The sequence below is a fragment of the Equus asinus genome, chromosome 27, assembly GCF_041296235.1.
Source record: "Equus asinus isolate D_3611 breed Donkey chromosome 27, EquAss-T2T_v2, whole genome shotgun sequence".
Taxonomy (NCBI): Eukaryota; Metazoa; Chordata; class Mammalia; order Perissodactyla; family Equidae; genus Equus; species Equus asinus.
Genome location: NC_091816.1, coordinates 4,622,978 through 4,648,548, shown reverse-complemented (window position 1 = coordinate 4,648,548; position 25,571 = coordinate 4,622,978). Strand labels below are relative to the sequence as shown.

Sequence of the window (25,571 nt, the reverse complement as noted above, 5' to 3'; positions counted from 1 at the left end):
GTGGACATGGCACCGTTCATCAGGCCATGCTGAGGCAGCATCCCACATGCCACAACTAGAAGAACCCACAACTAAAATATACAACTACGTACTGGGGGGAGTTGGGGAGAAAAAGCAGAGAAATTAAAAAAAAAAAAAAGATCGACAACAGTTGTTAGCTCAGGTGCCAATCTTTAAAAACAAAAATGAATTTAGATTTTTTTCCTACCCTTTCTGTACTGTTGACAGAATTATCTGTGAAAGCATTTATCTTCTTCTAAGGTGACTGTTCTGTTTAAATTTTCTATCTGTTTGAGTCAGTTTTATTACATTTAATCAATGTTTCCTACTTATTTGCATAGAAATTGTATCAAGTAGAGTAAGATTTTTCAGATTTTCTGTTTTGATGGTTATTTTAACCGTTGTAATCTCTTGTGCACTCTACTTGTTACTTTTCATGGTTATTCTAATAAGTTGCATATTTTGTTCATTTTATGAGGAAAAAATCGTCTTTTAAATGTAGTGATTATTTCTACAGTGCTCTGTTTCTTCAATCACTTAATCCAGATTTTATCTTTTTAGTTTATTTTCCCCTGATTTCTTTCATTTACTTTTTTTAATCTTTGGCATTAACTTCTCAAATCATTTATATTCATACATTTGCATTTATTTAAAGCTTTGAATATTCTTCCTAGCACTGCTTAGTTTGGTTCCCATAGATTTTCATGTATAGAATTTCTCTTAACATCATTTTCAATCACAGTTCAGGTTCCAAAGATGAGAATGTGAAAAACAGAGAATCTGAAAATCTTCTTGATCCGAAGCACAGTCTTCTCTGTCTTGAACCCTGGGCCTGCAGCAAGTGAATCCAAGGGCAAAACAAATGCCCAAAGGCCTTTGGGCTAAGGGATAAACACTGAGAAGATCTAACAGATTAGTTCCTCAGCAAAATCATTTGGACCTCATAGACACATGGGTAGTTTTTCTAAAGAAAAGGGAGCTTAACCTTCTTAAATCTTAGCCCGACCAAGGTCAACTTGACAGTTAGTAAACTTTGAATCCATGCTTCCTCATCTTAGCTGCCAACAGAAGGAAAAGTGGCTCTCTGAGAATCCAAAATTAACAAACAGACCAAAAACCTTATGCAAATTGCCACTATTATTATATACACAATGTTTAGTTAACAATAAAAAATTATGAGACATGTGAAGAAGGAAGAAAATGGAAACCACAAACAAGTAAATTTTCCATAGGAACAGACTCATATACAGTCTAATTTTGAAACTGACAAGGAATTTAAAACAAATATTCTAAATATCTTTTAGGAGTTACAGAAAAATTTAGAAAGAATGGGTGAATAAATGGAGAATAAATCAGCAAAGGTATGAAAACTATAAAAAACAAACCTAGGTGGAAATTCTAGAATTAAAAAATGCAATCCCTGAAAAAGAAGTATATATACATATAATGTGCTTAACAGCAGAATGAATGCTGTTGGACAAAGGATCAGTGGACTTAAAATCATATTAAAAAAATTATCTCTTGAAACACAGAGCAAAAGATTGAAAAATCAGAATACAAAGTGACTTGTAGGATAATGGCAAGTGGTTTAACTATGCTGTAATCACATCCCAGAAGAAGTGGGATTGGAGCAGGAAAAAAAATGTTTGAAGACATAATAGCTCTAAATTTTTCACATTTGATGAAAAATATCCACCCACTAATCCAAGAAGTTCAACAAACAACAAACAGGATAAAACTGGAAGAAAACAGAGCTAGGAATAATATAACCATACTGCTGAAAATCAAAGAAAAAGAACTTTCTAAAAGCAGCCAGAGGTGGGGCTTGCCCAGTGGTGTAGCGGTTAAGTTCGTGACTCTGCTTTGGCAGCCTGGGGTTGGCCAGTTTGGATCCCAGGCGCGGACCTACATACTGCTCGTCAAGCCATACTGTGGTGGTGTTCCACATGCAAAATAGAGGAAGATTGGCACAAATGTTAGCTCAGGGACAATCTCCCTCACCAAAAATAAAAAAATAAAAGCAGCCAAAGGAAAAAAAAAGACGTGTTAATACAGGAGAAGGATGATTATACCCTCACCAGAAACAATGCAAACCAGAAGAAAATAAAATTACACTTGTACTAAAAGAAAAAAATTGGTAGTCTAGGATTCTATATTCCAGTGAAGATATTTTTCATAAATGAAGTAAAATAAAGACATTGTTAAATAAATGAAAGCTGAGAGAATTCAATGTCAGCAGATTTTACACTATAAAACATAGTTAAGCAAATTTTTCAGAATGAAGAGACATGATTCCAGATAGAAATTTGGATCTGCACAAAGATTGCAGAGTGCTCCAAATTGCAAATGAGTAGAGAGATATACAATACTATTTTTTTTTTCTTTTCCTAACTGCTTTGAAGGGCATTTGACAATTTAAATGGGGGAAAAGCTTAACTGTATTTATTATGGGGATTATATATATGTAGTTGTAAATATATGAAAATTTAACAAAAAAGGAAAGGTGTAAATGGTATTATACTGTTGTAGAGTATTTACATATAGTGATAAAACAGTAAATCAAATAGGTAGTGATATGAAAAAGATATCTATGTTACTGGACAAAAAAGTACAAAGTAGGAAAGGAAGATCAAAGGAAAAAGAAGAGAAGAAACAAATGGGAAAACAAATAACAAGATGGTAGCCCTGTACCCGAACTTATTACTTACATTACATATAAATGAGCTAAGCATTCTAATTAAGATCGAGGACTGTCAGAATGAATTTTAAAAAACAGATGTAATTATAGGCTGATTACAAAAGATGCACTATAAGTACAGAGTGGTAGAAGTAGGCAGAAGTAAAAGGGAGGAAAATATAAGCCATACAATCATCATAAAGTTGATGTTGCTATATTGATGTCACATTTCATAATGAAAAAATGGTCAGTGTATCAAGAATACGCAGCAATCCTAAATATCTATGCAATTAAAATCAGAGAGCTTCAAAGTGTATGAATCAGAAATTGGCAGAACTAATTGGAGAAAGGTAAATCCACATTTATTAGAGGTTTTAACACCAAAATCTCAGTAATTGAGAGAACAAGTAGACAAAAATCAGAAACACTGTCAGCCATCTAAACAGAAAATATTTGTAGAACACAATACCTAACAACTACAGAATGAACACACATTTTTCTCAAGCACACTTGAAAAAATATGCCAACATACACCATACCCTGGGGCAGAAAACAAGTCTCAATAAATGTCAAATAATTAAAATAGCACAGAGTATATTCTCTCACAAGTGAATTAACCTGTCACACGTCAGCAAAAAGATATTAAGAAAAATCACAAATATTTGGAAATTTAGCAACACATATGTAAATCTCATAAGCCAAATGAGAAATTAAAGGGAAATTAGAAAACATTCTGAACAATTAAGAAAGCATTAAAATATCTAGGATGCAGCTAAGCTTACACTAAAAAGGAAGTCATAGCTTTAAATGTCTATATATTTTTAAAGTTTTTAAATAAATTAATAATCTAAGTTTCTGTTTTTAGAAGCAGGAAAGAAAACAACATAAATCTAAACAAATTAGAATAAATAAATTAATAAAGAGAAAGAATCACTAAAGGAGAAAACAAACATCAGAGAGAATCAACAAAGTCTATAAATTGGTCCTTAGAAAAAATTGAAAGAATTGAGAAACCCTTAGAAAACCAACCCAAAAGCAGGAGGAGGAGGAATATCACTACAGATTCTACCACAGGATAATAAGAGAGAATTATGATCAACGCATACTGACAAAATTGATTATGTAGATGAAATGGGCACATTCTTTGAAAAACACAACTTATCAGCACTTACACAAGAATAAACAAGCAAACTGAATAACTCCATAACTGTACAATAAATTGATTTCTTAATTAAAAACTTTCCCAGAAAGAAAGCTTCTTCCATACATTGTTTCATTGGCAAATTCTAACAAATATTTAAGGAACAAATAATATCAATACTATGCAAACTATTTCAGGAAATAGAGAAAGAGGGAACACTTCCTAGCTATTTTATGAGGCAAGTATAACCCTAATACAACAAATCTGACAAGGAATCACAAGAAAAGAAAATTACAAATCAATATTACTAATAAATACACAAACAAGTCTTTAACAAAAAAAAATAGCAAATAGAAAAGAGTAAAATATAAAATGATAATAGATCATGACCAAATGGGGTTTAACTTAAGAATGAAAGATCAGACTATTTTGAAAATCAATTAATATAATCACTAAATTAACTGAAAATAAAAAGGAAAAACAATATGATCACCTTACTCGATGAAGGAAATTCATTTAACAACATTCAATTCATTCATGATACTAACTCTCAGCAGATGTAAGAATAGAAGGAAACCTCTTCCACTCTCTGATAAAGAGGAACAACACACACACACACAGCTACCTTCACACTTAAGATGCAAAACTGAATATTTTCCTCTAAGTTCAGGAGCAAGGCAAGGATGTCCTTTCTCATCCCTTCTAATAACATTGCCCTGGATGTCCAAGTAAGTTAAATAAGGAAACAAAAGAAGCAGTAAAACTGTCTTTGTTCAGAGACAACATGATGATGTATACCAAAAATCTAAAGGAATATAAAAAAATAATAGGCAGTGATGTCATCAACATGGTGACATAGGTCATTCCTGACTTCAGTCCCCCTCAAGAAAAGATCAAATAGCAACTATCCATAGACAAGACACCACTGTGAAAATCCCAGAACCTGGGGTGAGACTGAATCACCCTCCTAGAACACAGACTGAGAAGGACCACCTTAGAAGGCTAAGAGGAGTGGCTACACAATGACCACATCAACTTCCACAAGCACCACACCAGGATGGCCCCCTTGGCCTACAACTTCTCCAGTGAGAAGAGAGCCCAAGGTGGGCTTCCAGCTCCCACAGAAATTTAGGACACTTCCTAGGAGGCCTACTCAGGTCTCACCTCATGGGGTTCACTGGAGGAATCCGTGGAGCTTGACTACTAGGGATTAGATGGAGATGGAGAAGGGGGACAGGGCTCATAGCAACCAGTGCTCAGATCTTGGCAGACCACATTCCCACTTGCATTGGCACCTGAGCAGAGATCCTACCCAGTAGCTCTGCCCATCTGCAGAGCTGAGCCAGTGGCCCAGTCTAGCCAGGGAATTCTGGCAGCGGTGCCTGATTTGGGTCCCCAGGCAACAAGCCAAACCATACAAGCCATGGAGTCCATTCTACAGACTTACTCTGACAGGGAAGCAAATGCGAAGCCCTGCTTAACTGATGAGTATAGCCTCCAGTCCTGCCTGACCAAGAAGCCTAGCCAGAGAACCCAGGAAGCCAGGGAACCTTCCAACAACCATACTTGGGCAGAGAGCCAAGCCAGCAATCCTGCCCAACTGTTAAGCATAGCCTCTGGCCCTGTCTAACAAGAAGGCCTGAACAGTGACCCCAGACATTCCTGAAACCCAGACTATGGTACCACCCAGCTACAAAATCCAAGCTACAGCCCTACCCCAGAGCAGAGCCTAGCCTGTGGCCCTGCCTGATTGCAGAACAAAGCTTGCAGCTTCACCCAGGAGAGGGAGCCCAGCCAGTGACCCTGCCCAATGGTGAAGCATAGCCTGAAGCCCTGCACACTGAAGGACTCTGGACAGTAACTCTGCCCCACTACAGAGCACAGTCTCTAGACCCACCCAACAGTGGGATACAGCTGGAGGTGAATCCTGACCAGAGAGACTGGCCAGTGACATTGCCCAACAGCACAGTGGAGCCAGCTGCCTACCTGATCACAAAGCCTAGCCTGGCGCCCTGAAAACTTGGCAGCATAGCCTGTGGCCTCAACAAACTGCAGAGCACAGCCTGAGGCCCTGTCCACCCACAAAGCCCTGCTTGCAGCCCCTTCTGAACACAGACTCTAGCCCACAGCACTACCTAGTTGGTTAGCACATCTTTAGAACCCATTTAACCAGGATCCCAGTGGAGCCAAGCCCATGGCCCTGTCCAATCAAAGAATCTAATCAGTGGCACCACTCTGGAAGAGACAACAGCCTGCAACATTCCCCTACAAGAAGTAACCGCAGAATGCAGTTACTGAAGGCCCCAGCTGATCATGGAGCAGAGCTAGCAGCCCAACCCCCAATCAGGGAGCACACCCAGTGGACCCACTTGAATACAGAACCCAGCCAACAGGCCCACATGACTGCAGTGCCCAGTCAGTGGCAGGTTTACTGACCACACAGCACAGGTAGTGGCCTCACACAAATAGAGACCCCAATAGCAAGCCCGACCCACCTATGACACTACCAGGCAATGATCCAGTAATCAAACTTGGTGAATGTCTGTCCCTGCTGAAGCAAATCTATAAAGTCTGGGAGAGGCGACCACTTACTCAAATGTACAAGAATCACAAAGACTAAGGAAAACATGACATCACCAAAGGAAACTAATAAAGCTCCAATAACTGATCCTAATGAACTGGAAATCTATGGAATGTCTGACAAAGAATTCAGAATAATCCTCTTAAAGAAGTTCAGTGAATTATAACAACAAACAGACAACTAAACAAAATTAGGAAAATAATGCATGAATAATATGAGCAGTTCAACAATGACATAAAAACTATCTAAAAGCAATCAAACAGAAATCCTAGAGCTGAAGAATAGAATGACTGAATAGAAGAATTCAATAGTGAGCTTCAACATCAGACTCAATCAAGCAGATGCAAGAACCAGAGAACTACAGGATAGGTCATGTGAAATTATTTGGTCAGAGAAACAAAAAGAAAAAAGAATGAAAAAGGGTGAAGAAATTCTATGGAATTTGTTGGACATGATCAAACTAAACAATATATGTATTATGGGAATCCCAGAAGGAGAAGAGAAAGAGAAAGGGATAGAAGTCTATTTAAAGCAATAATGACTGAAAACTACCCAAACATTGGGAGAGAGAGAGACTTCCAGATTCATGAGACCCAAAGGACCCCAAATATGTTGAACCTAAAAAAGGTTACATGAGACATATCATAATTAAATTTTCAAAAGTCAAAGATGAAGAGAAAATATTGAAATCAGCAGAAGAAAAGTGACTCATCACATAAAAAGGCATCTCAATAAGACTATAAGCAGATTTCTCAGCAGAAACTTTGCAGGCCAGGAGACAGTGGGATGATATATTCAAAATACTGAAAGAAAAAAATAACTGTCAACCAAGATACTATACCAGCAAAGCTGTCCTTCAGAAATAAAGGACAGAACATTTTTTTCAAATAAACAATAATAGAAGGATTTTATCACCATTAGACCTGTCTTACCAGAAACGCTAAAGGGAGTTCTTCAAGCATAAACAAAAGGATTCAAATTCACAGCATAAAAACATGACTGTGTAAAACCCAGTGGTAATGGCAAATATATAGACAAAGTCAGATTCACTAATATGGTAATGGTAGCACGTAGTTCACTTACAATTCCCATTTAAAAGTTAAAAAACAAACATATTAAAAATAACCATAACTACAATAATTTGTTATTGGATAGACAACATAAAAAAGATGTAAATTGTAACAGCAACAACTTAAAATGTGAGTAGGGATTAGTAAAAGAATAAAGTTTCTGCAGGCTATCTTAAAGTTAAGTTGTCAGCCTAAAATCTGATGCTATAATATAAGATATCTTATGTAAGCCTTATGATAAGCACAAAGGAAAAAGCTGTAACAGGTATACAAAACATTATGATAAAGGAATCAAGCCATACTATTACAAAAATGTATCAAATCACAAAGAAAGATAGCAAGGGAGGAAGTAAGGTACGGGAAATTTACAAAACAGTCAGAAAACAATGAACAAAATGGCAATAGTAAGTCCTTCCCAACCAATAATTACTTTAAACATAAATGGATAAAAGTTCCCAATCAGGAGGAGGATCCAAGATGGCGCCGTGAGTAGTCCTCTTTGTCTCTCGCCCTTCGAGTCTACAATTATTTGGACACTTATCGCTTGACAAAGGATATCCAGACAACATCTCAGGACGTCTGAGACACCCACGCGACTATACATCGGAAGGCGGATGGACTTTCCTCCGGGAGGATGTGGAAATAGGTGAAAACTCTCCGACCCCGACGGGCAGCCTAGTACCCGCAAGCAGCTTTCTTCCAACGGACGCCCCCAGAGGATCCACACACATCTAGGCCAGGAGCGAGAACACAACAGAGGAGCGACGGTGGAAACAGGTGACCAGAACCCTACCTAAACCCCCCGCAATTACTCCTAAACGCAGAGGGAAACTTTGGAGTTGCACACCTGAGCCCGCGGAGAGAGTTTCTCCCCGCCATTGGCGGGGAGACCCAGCCTGGTGCTCAGGGTGCCCGGAGGGTCCCAGAGAGAGACACGGAGGGCACGGAGGTCTCCCAGCTGCCGTTGCCCGCCCCGTGGGGCTAGGGATTGCCGGAGATCTCGGAGAGGACCGGGGTGGGGGGAAGTTTCAAAGGCCGGTTCTGCGACCCAGAGGGGAAGCGCCGGAGCTCCGCCCGGGCAGCAGACAAAACTCTCTGTCTGCCGTTAGCAGAGGGGCCACGCTGAACATTCACGGCTCCGGGAGAGGCCCAGAGAGAATCCCAGAGAGCGGGGCGACCCCCAGCTGCCGTTGCCCGCCCCGTGGGGCTAGGGATTGCCGGAGATCTCGGAGAGGACCGGGGCGGGGGGAAGTTTCAAAGGCCGGTTCTGCGACCCGGAGGGGAACTGCCGGAGCTCTGCCCGGGCAGCAGACAAAACTCTCTGTCTGCCGTTAGCAGAGGGGCCACGCTGAGCAGTCACGGCTCCGGGAGAGACCTGGAGAGAATCCCAGAGAGCGGGGCGACCCCCAGCTGCCGTTGCCCGCCCTGTGGGGCTAGGGATTGCCGGAGATCTCGGAGAGGACCGGGGCGGGGGGAAGTTTCAAAGGCCGGTTCTGCGACCCGGAGGGGAAGCGCCGGAGCTCCGCCCGGGCAGCAGACAAAACTCTCTGTCTGCCGTTAGCAGAGGGGCCACGCTGAGCATTCACGGCTCCGGGAGAGGCCTGGAGAGAATCCCAGAGAGCGGGGCGACCCCCAGCTGCCGTTGCCCGCCCCGTGGGGCTAGGGATTGCCGGAGATCTCAGAGAGGACCGGGGCGGGGGGAACTTTCAAAGGCCGGTCCTGCGACCCGGAGGGGAAGCGCCGGAGCTCCGCCAGGCAGCAGACAAAACTCTCTGTCTGCCATTAGCAGAGGGGCCACGCCCAGCATTCAGGGCTTCCGGCAGAGGCCCGGAGAGAAGCCCTGAGGGCGGGGCGATCCCCAGCTGCCGTTGCCCGCCCCGTGAGGATAGGGATTGCCGGAGATCTCGGAGAGGACTGGGGCTGGAGAGAGTTCCAGAGACCCAGCTTAGTAGCCTAGTGGGAAACCCTACAGGCTCACAGCAGCCTTAGGGAAAGCCTCTGCACAGCACCAGTAGAAGGCACCCAGCCGCCAGCCACAAGGCTGGAAGACCCCAGGGCAAAAGCAGCATAGCTAGGTGTACTAACCACAGACTGTAGAAGATGCCAATAGCTCTCCTGCGACCCATAGAGGACAAGTGAGTTTTGGTGGGTGCAGAGAGCAACGGAGCAACAAATATAAGTGATCCCACCCCTGGCAGCTGGAAAAGCCCATAACACTGTTGCAGACCCCAAGGAGAGAGCACATCTAGGTGGGCTGCAACAGTAGGCATCTGCAGCCTGAAGCCCCCCTGTGACGGCCCCCACGGCAGAGGAGGGAATACAAAGGGCCACTGTGGCTACGAAGAGGGGCCCAGGCCCAGTTAGCAACTACGGACAGGGTTCCTGGTTGGTGAAGTATAAACAGCGGCTCCCCCCACCACAGCAGCTGAAACAAGTGAAAGGAGCAACTAAACTCTATCTCTATGCGGAGGCACAAATCAACAACATCAAGCAATATGAAAAAATACATTAAATCTCCAGAACAGAAAGAAGGTAACAAATACACAGAAAACAATCCAAAAGAAAATGAGATATATAACCTAAATGATGACGACTTCAAAACAGTCATCATTAAGATTCTCAATGAGTTAAGCGAGAACTCTGACCGACAACTCAACGAGTTCAGGAGCTATGTCACAAAAGAGTTTGATACGATAAAGAAGAACCAAACAGAAATATTGGAAATGAAGAACACAATAGAGGAGATTAAGAAAAATCTAGATGCTCTGAACAGTAGGGCCGATAATATGGAGGAACGAATTAGCAATTTGGAAGATGGCAATATAGAATTGTTGCAGGCAGAGGAGGAGAGAGAAGCAAGACTTAAAAGAAATGAAGAAACTCTCCGAGAATTATCAGACACAATTAGGAGATGCAACGTAAGGATTATAGGTATATCAGAGGGAGAAGAGAAGGAGAAAGGGGCAGAAAACCTATTCAAAGAAATAATGGCTGAGAACTTCCCAAATCTGGAGAGGGAGATGGATCTGCAGGTGACAGAAGCCAATAGATCTCCAAACTTTATCAATGCAAGAAGACCAACTCCACGACATATAGTAGTGAAGCTAGCAAAAGTCAACGACAAGGAGAAAATACTAAGGACAGCCAGGCAAAAGAAACTAACCTACAAAGGAACCCCCATCAGGCTATCAGCAGATTTCTCAGCAGAAACTTTACAGGCTAGAAGAGAGTGGAATGATATATTCAAAAATCTGAAGGACAAAAATCTACAGCCGAGAATTCTCTACCCAGCGAAAATATCCTTCAAATACGATGGAGAAATAAAAACTTTCCCAGATAAACAAAAATTAAGGGAGTTTATTGCCACAAAACCTCCTCTTCAGGAAATCCTCAGGAAAACCCTCACTCCTGAAAAATCCAAAAAAGGAAAGGGGCTACAAAACCAAGAGCAGAGGAGATAAGTAGAAGGACAACAACAGAGTGTAGCAGCTCTACATCAGAACAGATTAAACCATGGGACGAGAAACAAAGGAAACTGAAGAAAACCGGAAAACAAGACACAAAATGGGAGTGGAAGGCCCCCACGTCTCAATAATCACTCTAAATGTAAATGGATTGAACTCCCCAATCAAAAGACACAGAGTGGCAGGATGGATCAAAGAACAAGATCCAACAATATGCTGCCTCCAGGAAACACACCTCAGCCCCAAAGACAAACACAGACTCAGAGTGAAGGGATGGAGAACAATACTCCAAGCTAATAACGAACAAAAGAAAGCAGGTGTCGCTATACTAATATCAGACAAGGTAGATTTCAAAGCAAAACAGATAAAGAAAGATAAAGAGGGACAGTATATAATGATAAAAGGGACTCTCCACCAAGAAGACATAACACTTATAAATATATACGCACCCAACACAGGAGCACCAAAATTTGTAAAGCAACTCTTAATAGAACTAAAAGAAGACATCAACAACAATACAATAATAGTAGGGGACCTCAACACACCACTAACACCAATGGACAGAACATCCAGACAGAAAATCAAGAGGGAAATAATAGAATTAAATGAAAAATTAGACCAGATGGACTTAATAGATATATATAGAACACTTCATCCAAAAACAGCAGGTTACACATTCTTCTCAAGCGCACATGGAACATTCTCAAGGATTGACCATATTTTGGGAAACAAAGCAAACATCAATAAATACAAGAGAGTTGAAATAATATCAAGCATCTTTTCTGATCATAATGCTATGAAAGTAGAAATCAACTACAAGAAAAAAGCAGAGAAAGGTGCAAAAATGTGGAGACTAAACAACACGCTTCTGAACAAACAATGGATCATTGAAGAAATTAAAGAAGAAATCAAATATTATCTGGAGACAAATGAAAATGAGAACACGACATACCAAATCATTTGGGATGCAGCAAAAGCAGTCCTAAGAGGGAAATTCATTGCAATACAGGCTCACCTCACTAAACAAGAAAAAGCTCACGTAAGCAACCTCAAACGACACCTAACAGAACTAGAAAAAGAAGAACAAACAAAGCCCAGAGTCAGTAGAAGGAGGGAAATAATAAAAATAAGAGCAGAAATAAACGATATTGAAACAAAAAAGACAATAGAAAGGATCAATGAAACAAAGAGTTGGTTCTTCGAAAGAATTAACAAAATTGACAAACCCCTAGCCAGACTCACCAAGAAAAAAAGAGAGAAATCGCAAATTAATAAAATCAGGAATGACAGGGGAGAAATCACAACAGATACCAATGAAACACAAGAGATCATAAGAGAATACTATGAAAAACTATATGCCAACAAATTGAACAACCTGGAAGAAATGGACAAATTCCTAGACTCCTACAATCTCCCCAAACTGAATCAGGAAGAAATGGAGAATCTGAATAGACCTATCACAAGTAAAGAAATAGAAACGGTAATCAAAAACCTCCCCAAAAACAAGAGTCCAGGACCAGACGGCTTCTCTGGAGAATTCTACCAAACATTCAAAGAAGACTTAATACCCATTCTCCTCAAACTGTTCCAGAAAATTGAGAAAGATGGAGAACTCCCTAACACATTCTATGAAGCCAACATCACTCTGATCCCCAAACCTGACAAGGACAACACAAAGAAGAACTATAGGCCGATATCACTGATGAACATAGATGCAAAAATCCTCAACAAAATTTTGGCAAACCGATTACAGCAATACATCAAAAAGATTATACACCATGATCAAGTGGGATTTATACCAGGGACACAGGGATGGTTCAACATCCGCAAGTCAATCAATGTGATACACTACATCAACAAAATGAAAAACAAAAACCACATGATCATCTCAATAGATGCAGAGAAAGCATTCGACAAGATCCAACACCCATTTATGATAAAGACCCTCAGTAAAATGGGTATAGAAGGAAAGTACCTCAACATAATAAAGGCCATATATGACAAACCCACAGCAAACATCATACTCAACGGACAAAAGCTGAAAGCCATCCCTCTGAGGACAGGAACAAGACAAGGGTGCCCACTTTCACCACTCCTATTCAACATAGTACTGGAGGTGCTGGCCAGAGCAATTCGGCAGGAAAAAGAAATAAAAGGAATCCAAATAGGTAACGAAGAAGTAAAACTCTCGTTGTTTGCAGACGACATGATCTTATACATAGAAAACCCCAAAGAATCCACAGAAAAACTATTAGAAATAATCAACAACTACAGCAAAGTAGCAGGGTATAAAATTAACGTGCGTAAATCAGTAGCATTTCTATACACTAACAATAAACTAACAGAAAAAGAACTCAAGAACTCTATCCCATTCACAATCGAAACGAAAAGAATAAAATACCTTGGGATAAACTTAACCAAGGAAGTGAAGGATCTATACAATGAAAACTACAAGACTTTCTTGAAAGAAATTGACGATGACATAAAGAGATGGAAAGACATTCCTTGCACATGGATTGGAAGAATAAACATAGTTAAAATGTCCATACTACCTAAAGCAATATACAGATTCAATGCTATCCCAATCAGAATCCCAAGAACATTCTTCACAGAAATTGAACAAACAATCCTAAAATTCATATGGGGCAACAAAAGACCGCAAATTGCTAAAGCAATCCTGAGAAAGAAAAACAAAGCCGGCGGAATCACAATCCCCGATTTCAAAACATACTACAAAGCTACAGTGATCAAAACAGCATGGTACTGGTACAAAAACAGGTCCACAGATCAATGGAACAGAATTGAAAGCCCAGAGATAAAACCACACATCTATGGACAGCTCATCTTCGACAAAGGAGCAGAGGGCCTACAATGGAGAAAAGAAAGTCTCTTCAACAAATGGTGCTGGGAAAACTGGTCAGCCACATGCAAAAGATTGAAAATCGACCATTCTTTTTCACCACACACCAAAATAAACTCAAAATGGATCAAAGACCTAAAGATTAGGCCTGAGACAATAAGTCTTTTGGAAGAGAATATAGGCAGTACACTCTTTGACATCAGTTTCAAAAGAATCTTTTCGGACACTGTAACTCCTCAGTTGAGGGAAACAATAGAAAGAATAAACAAATGGGACTTCATCAGACTAAAGAGCTTCTTCAAGGCAAGGGAAAACAGAATTGAAACAAAAAAACAGCTCACTAATTGGGAAAAAATATTTACAAGCCACTTATCCGACAAAGGGTTAATCTTCATAATATACAAAGAACTCACACTGCTTAACAACAAAAAAACAAACAACCCGATCAAAAAATGGGCAGAGGACATGAACAGACATTTCTCAAAAGAAGATATGAATATGGCCAATAGACACATGAAAAGATGTTCATAATCGCTAATCATCAGGGAAATGCAAATCAAAACTACACTAAGATATCACCTTACCCCCGTTAGATTGGCAAAAACATCCAAAACCAAGAACGACAAATGTTGGAGAGGTTGTGGAGAAAGAGGAACCCTCATACACTGTTGGTGGGAATGCAAACTGGTACAGCCACTATGGAAAACAGTATGGAGATTTCTCAAAAAGTTAAAAATAGAAATACCCTATGACCCAGCCATCCCATTACTGGGTATCTATCCTAAGAACCTGATATCAGATATCTCAAGAGTCCGTTGCACCCCTATGTTCATCGCAGCATTATTTACAATAGCCAAGACGTGGAACCAGCCTACATGCCCAGAAACTGATGATTGGATAAAGAAGATGTGGTATATATACACAATGGAATACTACTCAGCCATAAAAAAAGACGAAATTGGCCCATTCACAACAACGTGGATGGACCTCGAGGGCATTATGTTAAGCGAAATAAGTCAGTCAGAGAAAGACAAACTCTATATGACTCCACTCATAGGTGGAAATTAGTATATTGTGAAGGAGATCTGATCGGTGGTTACCAGGGAAAAGGGGGGGTGGGGGGAGGGTATGGAGGGGGAAGTGGTGTACCCACAATATGACTAACAAAAATGTACAACTGAAATCTCAAAAGGTTGTAATGTATCATAACATTAATAAAAAAAAAAAAGTTAAAAAAAAAAAAAAACAAAGTTCCCAATCAAAAGACACAAAATGGTTGCATGGATTAAAAAAAGTAAGATCCAACAATATGCTGCCTACAAGAGAATCATTTGACTTTAAGGTCACACATAGACTGAAAGTGAAGGCACGGAAAAATATATTCAAGGAAATCATTAGCAGAAGAATGCAGAGATAGCTACACTTATAGGACACAAAGTAGACTTTAAGCTAAATATGGCCAAAAGAGACAAAAATCTCATCATGTAATGATAAAGATCTCAATCTATCAAAGAGGTGAAAAAATTGTAATTATTTACATATCCAATATTGGAGCACCTAAATATGTTAAGCAAATACTAGCAAACTAACAAGGAGAAACAAACATCAATATAATAATAGGGATTTTAATATCTCACTTTCAACAAGAGATAGATCATCCAGAACGAAAATCAATAGGGAAACAGTAGATTTGAACAACACTATATACCAAATAGACCTAAAAGATATACACAGAACATTTCATCTGACAGCAGCAGAATATACATTCTTCTCCATTGTACAGACAACATTTTCTCAGATAGATCATATATTAGGCCACATAACAAGTCTCAACAAATACAAGAAGATCAAAATTATATCCAGCATCTTTTCTGAACACAATGGTATGCAACTAGAAATCAATAACTGGAGGAATGCTTGAAAATTCACAAATACATGGAAATTGAGCAACACATTCCTGAACAATAAATGGATAAAAAAATAAAAAAGGGAATTTTTTTAAATCTTGAGACAAATGCAAGTGGAAATACAATATATCAAAAATTACGGGATGCAGTAAAAGCAGTTATAAGAAGGACATTAATAGCAATAAATGCACACATCAATAAAAAAGAAAGATCTGAATCTAACTTTACATCACAAGGAAGTAGAAAAAAAAAAACTAAGCCCAAAATTAGCAGAAGAAAGGAAATAATAAGGATTTGAACAGAAATAAATGAAATAGAGAATAGGAAATCAATAGAAAAAAATGTAAAAACTAACAGTTGGTTCTTTGAAAAGATAAACAAAATTGACAAAACTTTAGCTAGAGAGGACCCAAATAAATACAATTATAAATGCAAGAGTAGACATTACAAATTATACCACAAAAATACAAGGAATCTTAAAAAACTACTGTGAACAATCATACATCAACAAATTGGACAACCTAGAAGAAATCAATAAATTCCTAGAAAAATATAATCTACCAAGAATGACTCATGTAGAAGTAGAAAATCTGATCAGACTAATAACAAGCAAGGAGATTGAATCAGTAAACATAAACCCCTCAAAAAATAAAAGCCCAGGACCAGATTGTTTTGCTGGGCAATTCTACCAAACATTTAATGAAGAAGTAAACTAATCCTTCTCAGAATATTCCCAAAAATTTAAGACAAAAAAATATTCCCAAACTCATTTTAAGAGGCCATTATTACCCTGAGACCAAAGCCAGAGAAGGACATTACAAGGAAAGGTAGATAATAGACTAATGTCCCTGATGAATATAGAAGCAAAAAATTATCAACAAAATAGAAGCAAATCAAATTCAACAGCATGTTAAAAGGATCATAAACCATGATCAAATGAGACTCAGCCCTGGGATACAAGGAGGATTCAACATACACAAATAAATAAATGTGATATATCACACTATTAAAATGAAATAAAAATCATATGATCATCTCGACAAATGTAGAAAAACCATTTGACAAAATTCCATATCCATTCATGATTTTAAAAAACATCACAAGAAATTGAGAACAGAAGGAATGTACCTCAACATAATAAAGGTCATACATGACAAACCTACAGCTGACATCACACTCCAACAATGAAGGGTAAATCTTTTCCTCTAAGATAGGGATCAAGAAAAGAGTGCCCACTCTCACCACTCCTATTCAGTATAGTACTGGAAGTTTTAGGCAGAGCAAGCAAAAAAGAAAAGGATATAAAAGGCAATCAAATCAGAAAGGAAGAAGTAAAATTGTCTGTCTTTGCCGATAACATGATCTTATATATAGAAAAATCCTAAAGACTTCACCAAAAAATTGTTAGAACTAATAAATTCAGTAAAGTTGCAGGATACAAAATAAACCTACAAAAAGGAGTTGCATTTCTATATATTAACGAGTTAACTGAAATAAAAGAAATTACAATAGCAATAAAAACAACAAAATATTAGGAACAAATTTAAGCAAGGGAGTGAAAGGTCTCTACTCTGAAACCTGTAAGGTTCTGATGAAAGGCATTGAAGAAGACACAATTAAATGGAAAGATATCCCATGTTTATGGATTGGAAGAATTAATATTGTTAAAATGTCCATGCTACCCAAAGCCATCTATAGATGCAATGCAATCCCTATCAAAATTCCAATGGCATTTTTCACAGAAATAGAAAAAAAAACTAAAATTCATATGAGACCACAAAAGACCCCAAACAAACAAAGTAATCCTGAGAAAGAAGAACAAAGATGGAGGTATCACACTTCCTGTTTTTAAACTACACTACAAAGCCTATCATAATCAAAAATGTATGGAACTGGCATAAAAACAAACTCATAGATCAAGGGAACAGAATAGAGAGCCCACAAATAAACCCTTGTATATTCAGTCAACTAATATTTGACAAGGGAGCCAGGAACATTCAATTAAGAAAAGACAGTCTCTTCAATAAATGGTGTTGGTAAAACTGGATAGTCATATACAATAACGAAACTGGACTCCTATCTTACACCACTCACAAAAATTAACACAAAATCAACTAAAGACTTAAAGGTAAGGAGTAAAATTATAAAACTCCTCAAAGAAAACAGTAAAAAATCTCCTTGATGCTGGTCTTGGCAATGATTTTATGGCTATGACATCAAAATCACAAACAATAAAAGCAAAAATAAACAGGTGGGACTACATCAATATAAAAGGTTCTGCATAGGAAAAGAACTAATCAACAAAATGAAAAGGCAACATACTGAAGGGGAGAAAATATTTGCAAATTACACATCTGATAAGGGGTTAATATCCAAAATATATTAAGAAATGGTCAAAGGACCTGAATAGACAGTTCTCCAAAGAGGATATTCAAATGGCCAACATATACATGAAAAGGTACTCAACATCACTAATCATCAGGGCAAGGCAAATCAAACCCACAATAGATATCACCTCACACCTGTTAGAATGGCTATTATCAAAAAGGCAGGATGTAACAAAAGTCGGCAAGGCTGTGGAGGAAATGGAACCCTTGTACACTGTTGATAGGAATGTAAATCAGTGCAGCCACTATGGAAAACAGTATGGAGTTTCTTGACAAAAAGAAAAATAGAACTACCATATGAATCAGCAATTCTGCTTCTGGGTGTTTATGTGAAGGAAATGAAATCACCATCTCAAAGAGATATCTGCACACTGTGTTCACCACAGATCATTCACAATAGCTAAGACACGGAAACAAGCTAAGCGTCTATTGACAGATGAATGGATAAAGAAATTGTGACATACATATGTATGTGTGTGAATATTATTCAGTCATTAAAAAAAGGAAATTGTGCCATTTGGGACAACATGGATGAACTTTGAGGGCATTATGCTAAGTGAAATAAGTCAGACAGAGAAAGACACATTCTGCATGATCTCACTTACATGTGGAATCCAAAACAACCAAATTCATAGAAACAGAGAAAAGATTGCTGCTTGCTGGCGGGGAGTGGGTGCTGGAGGCTGGGAGTGAGTGAAAGTGGTCAAAGGGTATAAACTTCTAGTTTCTGGGATGTAACATACAGCATTGTGACTATAGTTAATAATACTGTATTGTATATTTGAAAGTTGCTAAGAGAGTAGATCTTAAAGGTTCTCACCACACACACTCAAATGGTTACTATGTGAGATGATGGCTGTGTTAACTAACCTTATTGAGACAATCATTTCACAATACATACGTAATTCATACTGTACGTCTTAAACTTACATAATGTTACATGTCAATTACATCTCATTAAAGCTGGAAAAATCATGGATCTGACATGTTAAATTCAGCAAAGTTATAGGATATGTAGAAAACATAAAAATCAACTACATATGTATAACACTAGCAGTGAAAAATTGGAAGATCAATTTAAATAATCAATACTAGCTGCAATAGCATCAGAACATATAAAATACCTAAGAATAAATTTAGCAGATGTGTTAAAACTCTACAGAGAACTTTTTAAAAACCTGAGTAAATGGAGAGAGAAATCATGTGAGTGGATTGGAAAGTCCAATGCTATTAAGATGTCAGTTCTCCCCTAATTGATTCATAAATTACACACCACCCCAATCAAAATCTAAGTGAGCATTTTTGTGGGTGTGGAACTAGACAAGCCAATTCCAAAATCTATATGAAAACACAAAGTTAAATACAGAAAGTACAGTATTGAGGAAGAACAAAGTTGGAGGACTTAAAGTGCCTGATTTCAAGACATTTAGTAAAGCTACTGTGTTTAAGGAAAAAGTTCTAAACTTTAAAAAAATATTTTAAAATATTATGATAGCTATCTATCTTTTAAAAATTTAATCTTCAAACTGTTTGTTGCTGGTATAATATCTACTGCTGGTTCTATCTTTGTCTCTGGTAGTTATATCTACTTATTTTATTTCCTATATTTGTATTTTTAATATTTTTATTATTATATTTTAATTTTATACTGACATTTTTACAGAATTCTTGCTTGAATCATATATTAGTTCTTTTCCTTTACAAATTTTTATTATGAAAATGCCAATCAAAATTAAAGTCTGAAGAATGGCACCAGGAAAACACAAATACTAATCCACTTATATTCAGTAATTCTTATTATCTTCAAGACCTGAATCATTGGTGATGGTCTTTCCTCAAACTTTGCCTGAGGGAGGACCAAAAGCAGAAGCTGAGAATAAAAACAAATTCCTAGGAAATGTCTGATTGTTTTTTAGCTATGGTAACAAATAACTCCCAAAACTGGTTTAAGATTTACCTAATCACTCAATATGTCTTTTATAGTAATGGTCACAAGTACATAACAGAACTGCTTTTAAATCTGTCTAAACTGTCAATGGCAATTTACGTTGTTGTACATGTTACTAAAAGTCAACCAACTATTCAAATGGGTCAGTATAAAAATCATAGTACAGACTTCTTTTGCTGAAGCACTCTCAACTTAGTTCACTTCTCTACTTTCTGTATAACTTGTTGTAAAAGGAATATAACTCTTCAGTAAGAGCTCTTTCTCACTTTCCCCAGAAAGATGTAGATTATGAATATTTGATGGCAGTTTCTTCCTACAACAGTCTGCTCCTTCCAAACGTATAATAAAGAATTGAATGCAATGATAAAATAGTTCTCTTAAAATAGAAAAACTGACGAATGTCACTTAGAAAAGCACATGAATGTACAGCAATTATCAATTTTGAGAGAAAAATGGATAATATGTTTAACAACTAACACTAAAATTGCATTGATTATATAGTGAATATCCATGCAAGCATACTACTATTCAAAACATTAAACTTTGACTTATAAAGGCCAAATAGGTTTTTTTTAATGACATTATGTTCAGTTCAATTTATAAATGTTCTATTTTTTGAAGGAATTATATACAGTTCAATTTTTATTCTCCAACTTAGTAATATAAAGACTATTAAAGGATGAGTAAACTAAGTGATATGTTTATTGATGCTTTAAATTATTTAGGAAATTGTGAAACATGAAAATCATGAGAGCAAACTGGATAATAATTACATACCAGGACAACTCCTGCAGCATAATTCTTGTCACATATCTTTCTAGGAAATGTGGCTCCTATAAATCTAGGCTGTTTCTTGTAGCTAAAAAATAAAATTTTCCTCACAATTGCATTAGAGAATAGTATTATTAATGATGGTAATTTTAATAGCAGCAAACATTATTGAACAATTACTATGTCTAAGTAACATGCTACTCTGAATTAAACTATTTAAATACATTTTTCTCAAACCTTCCATGTTGAGAATATTTCAATATGTATTTATAAATTTTGAATTTGACAACATCCAGAAGTATAATAAGGGTGAGGCCTAATAGCTTATGCAAAATGCCATTGCAGTAAGGGTTATAGTTTTTGTTTTGGTTCTCTCTACTTTTATAAAAGCCCGGAAAATTCCATTTTCTGTGATCTCCTTCTTCATTTATTCACTAAAGATGAGTGATTTTTCTGTGCATTAGATTCTAGATAGTGCAAAAATTCAATGTATTCAAGTTATTAGAACATAAAAACATAATTATTCAGATGAGAGACAAGAAGGTAGAGATAAGATAACAGGTAGTAAAAGTTATAAGCCAAGGGAAAACAAAGAAGTCATATCACTCATAATTTACCTCCTCTACTTATTTCAATGTGTTTATGAAATATTAATTTTATCAGATAATTTTATGTCAGTTGATCAAAGTTTTTTAAAGTCTTGCTTCACATTAGTCCCTTGAGGACAGGACTTTAACTTATATTTTTATCCTGTCACATGGTAGCTATCAAATTTAACAACACAGTTAATATTAAGTAAAGTTTACTTTTCATAATTAACATATGAAATCATTTTGGGTTATTCCTTTAATGCTATGCAAATACACAATACTGTACTCACGCAAATAAGTATGCAGTATGATAAGGTTGGAAGAGATGTGTGCTTTTCCAGTTTAAAAATCTAAATAATATATTATTAGGAGTCCCTGTAGTAGAAATTTTGTTTTTATTTGACCAGATTTCTATGGAAGATATTACAACAGTCATTTTTAATTGGGTAAGCATCTAAAAGGAGAAGATAAAAAAAATTAAATAAATTTGAATATTATGTTAAACTTTCATAAAAATACATTTAAGACATCTAATTCAATATTTTGATTATGGAAACTCTTCAACAGCACAGCAAAATACTATACACATCAATTCATATTACCTATACTTTTACAAAGTATATAAACAAAATAGCTTTTAAAAACTTACTGCGTTAACAAAGCCAATTATCTGAATAATCTTCTGTGTTACAGCCTTTATATCAGAGCCCATGTAATCAAACTGAAAAAGATAAATTATTTTTAAGACTAGTGGATGACACTAATATATCATATACCCCTTACACGTATAATGTGCTATATTCTAAAATAGCTATGGGGCCACATTCCAAGTGAAATCCTGGAAACCAATAATGACTATCAATAATAATTTATTTAAAAACATAAACAGGGACAGGCCTGGAAGCCTAGTGGTTAAATTTAGCGTGTTCTTCTTTTGTGGCCCAGGTTCTTTTTTGGTGGCCCCAGGAGTGGACCTACATCACTCATCTGTCAGTAGCCATGCTGTGGTGGCAGCTGTCATACAAGACGGAGGAAGACTGGCAGCAGATGTTAGCTCAGGGCAAATCTTCCTCAGCAAATTAATTAATTAATTAGAAATTTAATTTATATAATAAAGACATTTAATAAAATGATTTTAAACAATGTTTCATGCACTCAACTTGGGCATTACTTATTGTTTATGAAAATTGAATCATAAATTTTTTAACGTGGTATTTCAAAATATAGTTATTTCTAAAATAATACATATAATCACAGACCAAAAAATACATGCATAACAAAGGGAAATCTAGAATGAGAGGCTCACTGTTATAGTGATCCTGGATACTATATTCAGATACATCCTTTCACACCACGGAGCAACTTACATCTAACTTCTTCTTTATTCCAATAAGCTGTTTCTTTGTCTAATGCTTAAAAATGTCAGCACAATATGAGCTTTGCTCCTGATTTTTCATTGGAAGACCTCAAATATTTCATCAGTAAGTGGTGTTCAGTTTAAGGTAAGTATTTTGGATCATGTTGAGAAATACCTATTTCTAAACCTCCCTATATACTAAAGCTTTTATAAAAAATAGAATTGAGCTTCTAGCAAAAGTCTTTTTGAAGCATACCAAAATGATTTTCGTCTTTTGACTTATTGATGCAATACATTTCGCTGATATATTACTTAATATTAAATCATCATTACATTCACTAATATACTATGGAAAATAATACAGTATTTTGTTTATAAGTTTTTAGCTTTAAGAAAAATGGGCCTGTTGCTCATGTGTGTGCACACACACTTTGCATAATTGAGCAAATGAAATGTTTTTTACTAAATATTAGATCATTACCTAAAATTGTCGCATATTTTTCCTATATCCTAGAATTATATTAGCATATGAATTGTGTCTTCCTGAAACATTTTAAAGAACTCTCCTTTAAAATGGTCTATACCAAACATTAGCAACTGATCCATTCAAATTATTTTTTTCCACCTTTTTGAGATATAATTGACATACAACATTGTGTAAGTTTAAGGTGTACAATGTTATGATTTCATTTAAATTTTTATCTCCTTTGGAGAATTCATCAAATCTGTGTTTGTTTGAATCTTCTCCAAGGCCATGGTTATATCATCTTCATCCTTTTTAACACCATAACATGTTTTCTTCCTTTTTGCTTAATTATACTTTCTACCTATTTTTTTCAATAAACCAGCTCTTGAATTCACTTATCCATTTTAATGTTTCTGTTTATCATCAACTTATGCTTCTTATTAATTATTGCCCATTCTCCTTATATTTCTCTTGTTTTACAGCTTTAAAACTTTAAATTGAAAGCTTCATTTATACATTTTTCATTCCTACTTTCCTAATAGCAAATTCTTTCAAAAATATGAGTTTTCTCTGTGTCTAGTTTTGGTACTATCCTCTGTGGTAGGCATTATCCCTATTCACCAACATTCAGTTATCTTCTAGTTCAGGAACTCTTCCTCTTTAAAGAAAGGCATGGGCCAGGTGATTTACTTTGGCCGATGAAACGAGGGCAAAAGTGATGAATGTCACTTCTAAGGGGAAGTATTTCCTTATCGTGGCTCATACCCCTTTGGGTCTGCTTTTCTGTTGGCTTGGCAATCAGAAAAGAAACTATCCATATGGAAATGCCAAAAAAAATCTAGGCATTCTGGAGTGGTGAGCCAACACATAGAAGACAGCTGTTCTGGAGAGTCACCCAGACCCATGGCTGATGTCGCATGAACGAAAAATAAACTGGGTTTAGCCACTAAGATTTTGCACTTATTTATTACCATAGCAAAACCTTGCCTGTCCTGATTAATACAAACTCTCTAAATTTTGAAATATTGTATAGAATTCATTAATTTCTAAATAGTTTATAACTGGGGTTTTTTTCAACATTGAAAAAGCTACTCATAATGGTATTTAAAATTTTTCATTTTATTATTTTTTGCCTTATCTCTTTTTATTCCTTATTGTTTTAATATATTGTGACAGAGTTTTGGCATATAAGTTCTTACTTTTACAAAATTATGGATATTTTCCTTGTGACCTAGAGATGACTACCTTTGCATACATTTGCTATACATTTTCCACAGATATCTACAGACATTTGAATGTATATGGCACCCATTCATAAGTTACAAAGGTCAATAAGTGTCTAGTAAAGCAAGCTGATAAATAATTTGATCTTTATGTGCTAGCATTTATTATTTGTCTGTCTCTTAAAGGCTAAAAGAAATGCTTTACTGTGTTCCACTATAGCTTTGGGTTTTGTTAGTTTCTCCTGAGTATTCCCAAAAGTTTTGCTTTTCCAGTTTCATCATAACACACTTGGCAACTAAATGTTTATTATTAGAAATACACCTTTAATTTGAATTGTATTTTTCAATATAAAATATCCCTCCCATTCTTCTACTTAAGACTTTTTATCCTGAATCTTACTTGATCTATTAGTAATGTCATCCTGATTTTCTTTTTGATTACTAACCTTGGCACAATTTTGTTGGTCTTTTAATAAATGTTTTATACCTAACACTGCCATTTTGTTTTAAGTTGTCTCATAAGTGTCATCTAATTTGAGATTCTTAGCACTTTAATAGGGACATTTAACTCACTCACATTATTGTAATCAATAAAGTTGACCCATAAGTTTCTATTTTCTTATTCATGTCCTCACAGTATTTCCTTTTGACTTTTGCCATATTATATGAGAATATTTTGGGTTTTTCTTCTGTGATGATTTCAAGGTTATACATTTAACATTGTATATTCAGATATGTTTAAACATTTTAAAACAAGTTTCTTCATTTTTATCAACTGGACCCACCTGGATAAGAAGACCTTGATCGGTCAGAAGACGAAAATCAAAAATTTTGAGGATTCATCAAGGTTTTAATTATTTTTTCTAAAATAGTTAATAATGCTTACTAGGAAGATGCTGAATATGGCTATGTAAATGAGGCAACACCACACCCTATCAACTGATTGGAGGCAGCAGTGCATTTCTCTTTCTTTTTGACTTAATGATAAAAGCCTATTTAAATAATTTTTTGAAATGCATGTTTATTTGTGACTATCCTACTCTAAAGCTTTTAGGTCAACTTTATTGAAGTATAATTTATATACACTGAAATTCACCCACTTTAAGGATTCATTAATTTTGGCAAATAG

At 36.6% G+C, this 25,571-nt stretch overlaps 1 protein-coding gene across 1 annotated transcript in view; it reads right to left on the bottom strand.

Moving 5' to 3' along the window:
- LOC106836908 (disintegrin and metalloproteinase domain-containing protein 5-like) overlaps window positions 1-25,571 on the bottom strand; it is a 186,217-nt gene that overhangs the window by 131,413 nt on the left and 29,233 nt on the right. The window contains exons 9-11 of the mRNA XM_070499711.1: window positions 22,046-22,117; window positions 21,687-21,850; window positions 20,813-20,894 (exon numbers count right to left, since the gene is read on the bottom strand). Of these exons, the coding sequence (XP_070355812.1) occupies window positions 20,813-20,894; window positions 21,687-21,850; window positions 22,046-22,117 (318 nt within the window). The remainder of the gene's footprint in view (window positions 1-20,812; window positions 20,895-21,686; window positions 21,851-22,045; window positions 22,118-25,571) is intronic.